Source organism: Aptenodytes forsteri, unplaced genomic scaffold (genome assembly GCF_000699145.1).
Source record: "Aptenodytes forsteri isolate BGI_AS27 unplaced genomic scaffold, ASM69914v1 Scaffold54, whole genome shotgun sequence".
Lineage (NCBI taxonomy): Eukaryota > Metazoa > Chordata > Aves > Sphenisciformes > Spheniscidae > Aptenodytes > Aptenodytes forsteri.
The window spans coordinates 9,826,106-9,838,688 of NW_008796044.1; the positions used below are offsets into that span (position 1 = coordinate 9,826,106).

At 42.2% G+C, this 12,583-nt stretch overlaps 1 protein-coding gene across 2 annotated transcripts in view; it reads left to right on the forward strand.

The window, feature by feature from the left end:
- RNF145 (ring finger protein 145) overlaps positions 1–10,709 on the forward strand; it is a 42,655-nt gene extending 31,946 nt beyond the window's left edge. Inside the window, exons 6-10 of one of the 2 annotated variants that reach the window (XM_009285778.2) lie at positions 3,095–3,235; positions 4,590–4,772; positions 6,677–6,824; positions 7,533–7,889; positions 9,068–10,709. In XM_009285778.2, coding sequence (XP_009284053.1) covers positions 3,095–3,235; positions 4,590–4,772; positions 6,677–6,824; positions 7,533–7,889; positions 9,068–9,511 — 1,273 coding nt within the window. In that variant the 3' untranslated portion in view covers positions 9,512–10,709. The remainder of the gene's footprint in view (positions 1–3,094; positions 3,236–4,589; positions 4,773–6,676; positions 6,825–7,532; positions 7,890–9,067) is intronic. The other variant, XM_009285779.2, reaches the window with a different exon arrangement.
- The last annotated feature ends 1,874 nt before the right edge of the window (positions 10,710–12,583 follow it).

The following is a 12,583-nucleotide window of genomic DNA, read 5'->3' on the forward strand; positions in this document are numbered from 1 at the left end:
ACATAGGACATTCTTTAGAGACCATACATCATTAGTTCTGCTGTTTGGGTAGCAACTTGAGTAACTTGCTCATCACTACAGCTTTCCAGTCAGACTTTCCAGTTGCTTAGCTTTTTCTTGCCTCTGTGTGAGTGTATATCTGTCTATGGTGCCATAGTGTAAGCTGTCAAAATTAATTATCATTAAGGAGAAATGCCAGGGTTTTATTGCATCTAGTATTAAAATTGCTTACAGTGTCACACTGCATTATGTAAAAGCACTGACTATTTTACCTGGTTGTTAACTAAACCATTGGTGTCTGAAGTTTTTCCTCCTGTTCATCTCTGCTGCAATTTTAGTTTTGTTGCAATAAAGTACTGTATTTAGCAGTTAGCAGAGGTGGGGGAAGCAATACTTTTCCTTGTAAATAAGTTGAGTTTATCCATACACCAAATTGCTAGACTTCTCCTATTCATGGCAAAACAGGGAACTTGCTTTGCAGACTTGCATTGGCTTGGCAACTTCACAGAGATCAGTTGGTATTCATTTACTCATAGATCAAGCCAAAACCAGGACAGAAGTTCTCCCTGCAATTGGAAAAATATAGAAAAACTATGCAAATATTCTCAGTGTTCCCAGCTCTGTCACAGTAGAAAAATTATAAACGCTTATTCATCTTAAAAACACAAACTCAGGTAGTACCACTAACAGCCTCTTACCCCTTAGGAGGGAGCTGAAGTACCTTGTCAGGCCAGTTAATAATGTAGTGCTGGCTGTTTAACAAAATGGAAGAAAAGATGTGCTCTTCCATGGAAGTGAGTGAATTCTGCATCTGTGCCCTTTAAGTGTAATGATTCTTAAAATAATGTAGCTGGAATTCAGGTGAGAGCAATTGGGGTGTGCAGAATAGCTGTGTCCAGTTTTCATAAGAATGTCAGAGTGGCTGTACTGGGTCAGACCAAATACTGATCTAGCCTAGGATCCAGTTTCCAGCAGTGGCTGTAAATGGGTACCTGGAAAGACACCCACCCATAATGTGGCAAATGGGATGCTTCCTAGTACTCTTCCAGTCCCGCATCCAACTTCAGCTGTCAGGCTGCATTAGCTGGATATGGTTAATACATATTCAGTAGCCCTCAAAAGACTTCTCTTCCATCAATTTGTGCTTTCTGCCCTTGAGCCTATGTACACTTGTGTCATTTGAAAGATCCTGAGGCAAGGAGTTTCACAGCTCAACTTGGTCTGTATGACGAAAAATTCATTTTGATTGTTTGAATCCATATAGTTTAATTCAGTGCCCCTCAATTCATGTATTGGGGCGGGAGGGAAGACCAAACAGTTCTGTTCTTTTCTTTAAAATTGAGAGTAGCACAGGTCTGTTTTTCCCAGACTGGAAAGCTCTTGATTGCATGTTTGCTGTTAAAAACTCTTCTGTACCTTTCATTGTCCTTGTTGTTCCTCTCAAAAATCTTTGCCATGGGTACGTAACTGCTGTGATTTTTGAGAAGCCTTGAAGAGTTCAGCTCTTTGGGACAATCTGTAAACTTGTGCTTGACACACAAACATAACACTGAAAGTTCCCCAGGCTTCTCTTTGAGCTCTTAAGCTCCTCTGGGACCCTTGCATAGTAGATCGTCTAGAAATAGGTTTAAGAAGGGTACTAAAATTAGTAAAAAAAAGGATTGGGCATCACGCAGAAAAGCCAGGATTCTTGATTTCTGATAATTTATTTTGAAGCAAAACTTAGAGTTCCTTAAATATCCTACAGAAACAGCTGCTTTAAATACTGCGTTTCTCACTACCTTGACTGGCAGGAACATTTAAAAGCTTTTTCAGCCCTGCTCAGCTTGGTAAACAGGCAGAATTTGAAGGCTTACTAGAAGCACTGCAAATAGTATATGTAAACACATCAACATTTTCTGCTGTGAATTGCTTTCAAAGGAGATTTCTGGTTAAAGTAGACATTAAAAGAGACAAAGTAAATGTCTCTTGGACGAGCTTTGTTTATTTTTGAAGCATATGCTTCCTCAAAACTCTCTTGACTTGTCAGAGCACTGAACTAGTTCACTCTTCAGTCAGTCCATTAGCATGACATGTTTTTGACTACCATAATTTCTCTCACAAGTCTACTATCCTGGTGAACAAGTAAAGATTTTTTTTTTTTTTAAATGAATGGGGATGTCAATGTATTACCTTGGATTATGTATGTGAGGATTTCCAGATGTGTAATCCCTGGCTGACAGCTGGTTCTTTACCTAGTGTTGGGGCATGCGGTACACTGCACTGCACTCCCCTTGTTCTGGCAGCGTCGTGTTTCAGAAGCCGAAGTACGCTCTGAGGCTTAGGCTGCTCCAAATATTGCAGTGCCAGGACCAGCAGAAGGGCAGCCCTAAGGTGAGGGAGCTGAAGTAATGCATCTATTGTCAGCATCGTCAAACGTATTTTGGGGTCTCAATCCTTGGGACTTCACTGCTGTAGTGAAAGAGAGAAAGAAGCCTGCTGAAGGAAAATATCCTTCACTGTCTTATTTTGCTGCTTCTGGCTCAGCTGTCTGAAAGACAGGTGTTGCCTACCTGCATCTGATGTGAACGCTACCAAAAAGCCCCCAATCTCCTGATAGTATTTATCAGTTTGATGTTTGTTTGCACTGTTGCGGATCTGAGTGGAAAGTGCCTTAGTTTATCCATCTGCTTTAACTCTGTGTTTCTGGTAGCTGGCTGAAATCTCAGCCAGTAACCTGAGTGCATTGTGGCTGTCAAATTGACTTTTGGTTATGAAAAACCTACGCAAGCAGGACAGTGCCACCGTGTGGCACAATGCTGGAGGGGGACCGGAGACATACCATAGCACAGCCCTAGCTCCAGCCTGACGGCAGCATTAGCTAGGGAGCTGAGATGAAGTTGTGTCTTGGAAAGAAGTAATAGAATACGTCTCATCTTCTTCTTTTTATAGGAGGATTTCATGGTGGTGTAGAGCTTTTAATATTTTCATTAAACCGATCCAATTTTGCTTTAAAACCAGCTTGCACAGTTAACAGGACAAGGGGAGAGCTCATTACATTGCTTTTAATTGATGGACCTTTTCTTTTTGTTTCTTTTCCCCTCTCTCCTGCCAGTATTGCCGAATGCTGTAGCACTCCATACTCGCTGCTGGGCTTGGTCTTCACAGTCTCTTTTGTTGCTTTGGGAGTTCTGACTCTCTGCAAGTTTTACTTGCAGGGTTACCGAGCATTCATGAATGATCCTGCTATGAACAGGTAAGTGCCTCATTGTGCCTAGGGTCTAAAAAGCAGCAGACAAAAAGGGATTTATATAGAAATATATGGATTGCTTTGCAATTTTTTAACTTGCGAACTCTTGGGTATCTTTGACAGGCTTTTTGTATGCCAGTCTATGTGTGCATTGGAAGGATTTGAGGTGAAAATACAGCTTGTCACTGACTTCTTGGGAGATGGTTCTTTTCTGTAACAAATTCAGGGCTGTTAGTTGGGATTGTCTTAGTGCTTTCATTTTCACGAGTCACTGGAAAATTTTCATGTGCTTGGATAATATAAACACTTCCTATTTCCATTTCCTCATTTACCCTGCAGTCATGTGTGAAACAATACTAATCTATGAGGCTTAAAACACAGCATTGTATGGATTGCCTGTAAATTACTATGGGAAATAACCAAAATACAGAAACTGCCTTTTCTTAATGCTTGCCCCAACTTGTCTAATATGAAATTGGGATCCTAGGTATGACACTACCTTTCTCAGTTATTCCAGCCCTTAACGCTATATAGAAAGTTCAGACCATATGCAAAAGATTGTTTTGCCTTTTGGATTCCAAGATGTGGAAGCAAAAATGGTATAAATCGGTGGTGCCCAGGAGTAGTCTACATAAAAGTATCTTTTGGGGAAGCATGTGGTTCTTGGTGTTCTGTACTTTAACTGCATCAAATACTAGTGTTAAATTGTGGTCCTCGGAGGTATTAGATGCAGTCTGATGCTCCAAGCCAAAAAGAAGTGGACAGCTGTATTTGGTACAGGTAGAGAGAGAATAAACTGAAAAATGGCTAAATTGCTGATTTTGCCTAAACTGGGCACCAGGTGGGGTGTTGAGTCAAGGATGTTTCCCCAGAGCCAAAGGACAGACAGGAGGGTGGTGATGGGGAAATACAACGGGTGGAGAGGGTCTTTGTGGTGATCTAGGAGTGAAGCTGACTGGTGCCCAGGTGTAGACACAGCAGGGCTGCTTCGGGCTTGTGTAGGCAACACTGAGGCTGGTGGGTTCCTCCTCTTAAGACACAACCTGGGTCCTTAAAATGCTTTGTGCTGGAGGGGGACTCTGTCATTGGGTGGTGTCTGCTGGGCTGGATGCAGCCCACATGCTGCTAGTCAGGAGCAGGGTTCTGACATTGGCTAGTTCCCAGCCGCCAGCACTTCAGCATTGCTGAAAACATTCCTCTCTGGTTAGCAGGGACATCAGTCAAAGCTAAAACCAGTGACATTTGAAGGGTTGTGGCAGAAACAGACAGCTTATTTCCTGGTGTTTCTAGATGTATTTTTGAACCAACATTGACACAGAAAGATGTGATTGTTTGTTCTTTTGACTGTGTTGATCTGCAGGGGAATGACTGAAGGAGTCACACTCCTGATCCTGGCTGTGCAGACAGGTTTGATTGAGCTCCAAGTTGTGCATCGGGCGTTCCTGCTCAGTATTATTCTTTTCATTGTGGTGGCATCCATACTTCAGTCCATGCTGGAAATTGCTGATCCCATTGTCTTGGCACTGGGAGCCTCAAGGGACAAGTAAGAGACTGATTTCCTAAACAGAAAGTTACTCAATGCTGTTTTTAAGAGGTGATAAACTAGTAATTGATGGCCTGATTTGGATTTTAGTATCTTGTAAGTTACCCTGTCTTTTCTGTGTGTGGATTTCTTTTCTAGTGTAAATTCTCTAGTTTTTCCCTCTTTATCCTACTCCCTCAAGGGCACACAGTAATACTTTTCACCATGCTGTATGCTGGCAAACAGGGGTGACTTTGGTCGCCTGCTCCTGCTCAGGACTTGCGTCCATCTAGCCTGTGCAGGACCATGCTGTCCTGCAGCTGCTGGCTGCCCACTCTGAGTATTACGCTGTTCGGTGGTTATTCTCCCTAGCAAGAGTGTCAGTGCACTGTGGTCTCAGTTAAGCAAACCCAGGACTCCAGTGCCTGTGCTCTTCCCACCCGCACTCCATTGTGTGGATTTGCAGAATGGTTTTGCTTAACCTCCTCTGCAGTTGGGTAGGTTTCCCTCTAATGCAGTGGTCTTGGACAGCTGTCGAGGATGGGAAATTTCTAGGAGTGACCTTGTATTAGATATTGTAAAACCTATTTTTTTGTGAGGCTGTGATCCCAAAATGATAGGGTTTACTGGCAGAAAATAAGAGGTGGAAGGCTTGCATTAGTGTACCAGATGTTCTCATCATGTGGGATTGTTGTTAAGTTTGTGTTTTGAAGAGCTGTATTGGTATCTGGTGTTCTTGTATTAATCTGTTTGTATCTTTGTTAATTGCTTGTGCCTTTTCCCTTTCTGTAACCTGTAAGTGAAAAAATAAGAGGTGGTTTATTTATGTGTAGAGAGTTTGTTTAGCTTAGAGGCTACTCATAGCCAGCGTGTTCTGCCTCCAGCAATATTAACTTCAAATATAGTAACAGAGGGAAAGGGAGTAGAGCCAAGATACGAGCATCTGCCCAGCTTAAACAAGCGGTCTGTGGTGATAGCGAGTTTCAACTCTCTCCTGCCAAATCTCCCAGGCAGTTCTAAATCAGCTAGGGTCAGGATAAACTTCACTTCAGCTCTCCCTTTCTCCCTTACCCACAGACACAGAATTGCAGACCTCACAGTAGCGTTCTGATGTTTCTTCAGACTATATTAAATTAGCTCTTGTCCTGTCCCCCCAATACTTTCACTTTTTCTGTACCTGATTTCCAGAGCTAAATGAGGTTAAAATACAACCTTAGGAACATGTAGAGGTAGTATAGTAAGTTACTGGAGATATTCTGAAAGCCTTCACAGATGGGTGGGTGTAAAAAGATTGATGGTGTGTTTAGGTTGGGGAGGAGATTAGGAAGAAGTAAGTGATAGGAGCAGAGTAAGGACTGGCAGAGATGAATGTTCAAGTCCCGCTATGTTTCTTCTTTTGTGATCCCTGAATTGGGGAATATACTTCTAAAAGCAGCAGGGTTAAATCTGGTGATGAAAGGATATACCTTTGCCCCATGCATATTAGCAAAAAGACTTAGAAGAGTTGTAAGAAATACATAATCTGGGAGAACTCTGTTTATATAGAAAAGTGTACAGTTAAATGCATGTTTAATAGTTTTCTTTATTTTAATGGACTTTCATCTGAAACATTCAGTATCTCAGGTACTTAATTTGTCTAATCACTGACGACCCATTATGACAATTACTGTAGGTGAATTTTTGCCCATGATCTTTGTCTTTGTATTGAAAACAGTAAAGGTCAGATGAGAGGGAACTTTTCATACTGTATGTGTTGTAGGCATGCATGCTGGGAATTAGACTGTGCCCAAGTAAAATAGAAACTCCTTCCAACAAGTTCAAGCCTTGAGCAAACATCTACCGTACCAACATCCAGCAGTCAGCCTATTCTTATTCTGACACTCAAATCTGACTTGAAAAATAAAAACCTATTCTGTTGTTTGCAGGAGTCTGTGGAAGCACTTCCGAGCAGTCAGCCTCTGTTTGTTCTTACTTGTGTTCCCCGCGTACATGGCCTACATGATTTGTCAATTTTTCCACATGGATTTCTGGCTGTTGATCATTATCTCCAGCAGTATTCTAACCTCTCTTCAGGTAAGAATGTTAGCCCTGTAGTAACTGTGAAGGCCTGTGTTAGCTGTGATCCTGTTTCTCTGGGGGGGGAAATACATGATGAGAAAAGAACAGGGTTGATAGAAGGGCAGAAGTACAAGATATCACATAAAATCTCTTTCTTTATCCTATATCTGAGGCTAAGGAGCTCTAGAGGTGGGCTGAGAACATAAGTGAATGGAAGTCTATTTCAAATCGTAAAGCCAGAAGGCTTTTGAAGGCATAACTATCATAGTAAAAAGTTTTTGGTTTTTTTTCCCAGAGTACTCGTTTATGTATTGTTATTTAGCTATGGCTCTTTGAAAGCAATTTGATGTTCAAAACACAGTAGTGTAAATACAGGAAATGTTTTGTAGTATGAGTATCAGTTATAACTTTTTTTATTATTAATTAATTTATAAAATCACCCCTCATGATGCTCAGCACTTTTGTTTAATCAACTCGGCTATGTTCTGGACTCAGGAAAGTACAGAAGGGGAAGTACTTGGGAACTTAAGCTTAAATACTTTGCAAGAAAGAGTGACTTTCATTTGTCTTGAAGTTCAGCAACAATTTTACTACTTTGGGGCTTGCCGGCCCTCTGTCTGATTTGGGAGTCTTGTGTGTACAGAGCTCAATGGACAATGCTGAATGACTTCAGTTCCAGTTCAGAATTGAATGCTGAGCTCGTGGTCTTGCACTGTGTTACAGGTGCTTGGGACGCTCTTCATTTATGTTTTGTTTATGGTGGAGGAGTTCAGAAAAGAACCAGTAGAAAATATGGATGATGTGATTTATTATGTAAATGGCACATACCGGCTGCTGGAATTCCTCGTCGCGCTCTGTGTGGTGGCATACGGTGTCTCGGAAACGATCTTTGGTGAATGGACTGTGATGGGTTCTGTGATCATCTTCATTCACTCCTATTACAATGTGTGGTTGCGGGCCCAACTGGGATGGAAAAGTTTCCTTCTTCGCAGAGATGCTGTGAATAAGATAAAATCACTGCCTGTTGCCACAAAGGAGCAGCTGGAGCAGCACAATGATATCTGTGCCATCTGCTACCAGGTAAGCATGGAAGTGTCAAAAGGTTGACTTGAATTGAAATACCTCTAGACTGTCAAGTTCAGTCTGCAACTAGTAAAATGTTACTTGAATTATGTTTAATGAGTAATATTGTGCTCAATAAGTTACTTAAATTACCCAGTTTTCTGCTTTGTGTAAATTGATTTGGAGTGTTGTCACTGAGATAGTTTTTATGAATAAAGAGATTGGATGTGTTTAAACTTTCATTCTTTTTTTTTTCCAGTTACACAACAAACTGTGTCCTTGAGCTTCTTTGAAACCTCTTGTGTTTGGGTTGAGCTGGTCTCAATAGTAACAGCAAATGTGCCCTTTCTTCATTAGTGGAAGATTTTGTTACTGAAAGACAATGTGTACTCATTAGCTGATTTGTTACTATTCCATAGAAGCAGCTCAGTCGCTACAGACATCGCTACTTCCACTTCATGTGCAATGTCAGTTTTATAACAGAAACCCCTAATTTTCAAAAGGTTAAAGGTTTTTCTGATGTAAGCCAGCAGATGTAAGGACCTTAGAAATTAATGCTGAAAGTAGTATCTTTATCACACCTCTAGCTCCAAAGTCTCTTTCTCTTGGATAGAAATTGTAGTTAATGTATGCCGGTGAAAGAACTACCATAAGATTAGTAGCGTGCGGTTGGAATGCAATTGGATTGACTCCAAACTTGATACAAACTTGATACTTCAAAGAGTAAAACTACTGGTGCCAGGTTGAATGACAGTGTTTGAAACACCAGACTAGTAATATGTGGGTCTCAGCTGACAGAGTTAGGGTGTTCCTTCATTTCTGGTTTGCTGTTGTTACATGTTGTGTCTGTAAGTGTGCTGGTTTTGACTTGCACAATTGTTTCTTAAGCCAACTAATCCTGTGACTCTCATCCTACAAAAGCTTTTATTTAAGTGTAATAATACCTTATAAACAAAGCTTTTTGCCTAATTTCTCATCCCTGTAATATAAGCAGCCAGGCCTGGCTTGTGTTTGAATTGTGTGTGTATTTGAATGTGGAGTCTTTTTGGTATGAAGGAAGCAACATCCTCTTACTTGCCTGTGGACTGCTTCTGTCTCCTCTGTGGCTAGTGGACCCATTAGATGTATGGGATGAGAGGAGAGGAATGGGATTACATATAATATGATCTTCCTTTTTTTTTTTTTGTGTCTTTCAGGATATGAAAACTGCTGTAATCACACCATGTAGCCATTTTTTTCATGCGGGTTGTCTTAAGAAATGGCTGTATGTGCAAGAAACCTGCCCTCTGTGCCACTGCCAACTTAAGAGCCCTTCACAGCTACCGGGACTGGGACCAGAGCCAGTTCAACAGCCAAATCCTAGTGCAGAGCAAAATACCAGACCTGGAGATGCAGCTGAGCCCCCTGGTGTTGAACATGACAATGGGCCAAATATGAAAAACAGCCCTAGCGAGAGCAACGGACAGGTTGCTGAGGGACAGGACGGCCTGGAGGCCTCTGCTGAGATGGAGGGGTCTCGGAGCATGGACAGCGACACAAGCCCGTGTGAGGCCAGCCAGGGAGCAGCTTGTGCTGCAGAACTAATTGCAGCCCCAGAGGGGTGCCCTGCTCAAGACCCGAGGGTTTGTGTCCGGCTCTAAGGTGACAAAGGATGACGCGGGAACAAACACATTTCAGAGATCCAAGTTTGACTCAGAAGAAAACCTATCCTTCCACAGCTGTGAAAGAAGTTTAGCTATTAATGCTGGTCAAAATGTATTCTCCCATGCTGATTTTTGTGGGCTGCTTGGTAGTGGTAACTCCAGTGAGATGTAGTAGAAATGACTCCAGAAGCTCTCTGAACTGTGGGCATAGGAAGGATGTCTGGAAATAAATTGCAGTGAAAGAGTGTTTTCAAGACGTAGGTGAGGGATAAGAGGAACGAGAGGTCTGTGAGAGGTTGTAGACAGATGGACAGGACACTAGCTTTTGTTTTGGTCAGGAAGAAGGTACCGCATACAGCCATGTCCCGGGGTACCCGAGAGGTGTTAAATGCAGTGAGTTGCTAGTCTCTGATTGAGGTGCAGCTTTGGTTGCTGACAAATTTTTTATGGCACGTAAGCAAAAATCAAAGATACAACAGCAGTGATTGTACTAGAAGATGGAAGCACTCTTAATACGTCATGTGTATGCTTTGGGTGTTCTTGGTGGGGCAATTGCATTTGAATTCATGTAATCTATAGTGACTCTTGACTTTTATGACGGAGTCTTCAATATTTTGATGTATATGAAACTTTTGCTAATAATGGGCATAGTCTGGGCTGCATGAAGTAAACTAAAGCTCTGATGAACACTTTGACCTCTGCTACCATGTGCAGGAGGAAAGTGGGATGAGTTTTAGGGCACAGATAGAGGCCTTGCAGTACTGTGCTGTGTAGTGTTTAATTCTTGCAGCTGAATTAAAACAGTATTAAACTCTGGCGATATTTGCACTTTGGGAATGAGTACATTATTGTGTATGATCAGACTCCGCAAATGCCACTTTTAAAGCTGTTAATAGGTTTGCACCTTTTTTCTTTGACAAGGACATGTCCATACTTTAAATTTTTACATGCATCATGGCTTCAAGTAGAACTAGGGACTGGGGTGGGGAAATAGATGGGAGTAGGGGCAGGCAATTTTTTTATGTGAATTTTGATATGAAGAGAAATTAGTCACTTATTTATACGATAGGCTTGACTCAAGTGTTTTTCAAAGTCGGTATTCCTAATGTGAAATGTGATACTATTTTATTTTTAGTAGTAAATTTGGATGTAGACTGACAGACATAGCTGAATGTCTTAATAAATTGAAGATTTTTACACCTGGTTATGTGATTCTTGTATGAAATTCCATGAATTAAGTGTGTGTTGAGAGGCTCTTCTGCAATAGTAGCTCTCTATTCCCCTTGGAGATCAGTGGAACTTCTGATGCACGAGCTCTCCCCCATTTCCATTTCAATGCTGTGCGTGTGGTGGTACCTCCTGGCCTCCTCTGGTCCTTGCCCCCAGATCTTCGCCAATACAGACAGAACAATAGCAGAACACTGAGGCACGTTTGCTCCTGGAGGCCCTGTGGGCTGCCTGCTGCTACTGAGCCCCAAGCAAAAGCCAAACCTATTTCCTTCTCGCCTGACAGGATGGGAATATCAGTTGCACTATCCTTTGATTCTGCATCTCAGTTTTGTTTTCTTGCATGTTGAAAAGAAATTTAGGTTTACCACGTGCTTCACTGATCATTGCAAAGCTTTAATAAAAGCTGGGTGTGTTTGGGGGGGAAAAAATCGTGAGAATTTTTTTCTTGAACTCTTCTTTTTCACTCGTTAATCAGTGGTCTGGGTCCTGCTCCTCCGTGCGTGCATGTCTGCAGAATTGCATCTTTCTCAAAAAGATGTTTTGTATGTGTCCAAGCTTTTAACCTACATAATTTAGACCGTTTCCATTCTAGCCACACTTAAAAGTCTGTGGAGGCAGGAAATGGGGAATTTCTGGGCAGCACTGTTACGGGGTGCTCTTTAGTATTAGTGAAACAAAGACTTGCCCTCAATTCACAGAATATGTTCTTGATGGATACTCTGTTAAACCCTTCCTGCTGTCCCTGGGTGTGGAAAGATGACCCCAGAAGTTCCTCACACCAGTGATGGGAAGTTTTTCCTTTGTGTAAGATCACCTCACTTCCATGTTAGGGTGCAAGTGGTACCCCAAGTGATTGGGAACAGGAGATGGGAAGAGCTAGGCTTGGTCAGTCACGTGAAATGAAGGCTGGAGGGGTTGTGTTGCTATACAAATACCTTGGGGTGAATGGAAGGAAGGGGGGAGAGGAACTTGTGCTCATCTACAGTGTTCACATGAGGTCAGTAGGGCAGAAGGGAATCACGGGGGTCATCAACTCCAGTTCGTTGCTATCCCCCACAGTATGTCACATCATCACTTTCATAAATACAGGAAGTGGTGTTTAAAAAGTAACAAAAAAATAAGGTTTGCCTTCGCTGCTTATGCCGAGAAGCTGTTTTCTCAGCCTGACTGATCTCTTGGCAATGAACCTTTTAATTTCTACCCTAAATTATTCATAGCTAATTGGCAATGCAAAAGCTAGAGGAAAGGACTATGGATTTACACCAACATCGGTAAGAGGTGAGTGTGCCTGGAGACTGCTCATTAAGAATCAACAGGCCCACCGCAGATTCAACAAACGCACTGTCTGCCAGGACTGCGGATCGGAAACGTGGATATGGCACTGGAGAGGAGCCTGAAGGACTAGGAAGGTATGTGCTGTCTTTTAGGAGACATGGTGCTGCAAGATTGCCACAGGAGTGAACTGAAAGCAACTATTCTGGGCTGGGGAAGGTGCTCAAAGATGGGGGGCTCAGGCAATCTTCAGAGTTCTGCATCCTGGCAAGAGGGGCATGATGAGTTGAAAACATCTCTGATGCACCTTTTTTTACTCTTAAAAAGGATATTTTCAAGAGGGAGAGGAGAGAAAGGAGGGGAGGCTGCTAGCTTGGAGAGTTCATAGGAGCAGGGCTTTTCTTGAAAGATGGAAGTTACCTTCATTAGGTGCCAACACCATTACAAAGAGTTGTTTGTAAGAGCAAGCCGAGGTGGAGCGTGTACATTGCTGCAGGGTTTATGAGGCAGAGCTTAACTGGCTAGTAAAATCTGCTGGACTAGAAAGTTCAAGGAGGGGTGTGTGTT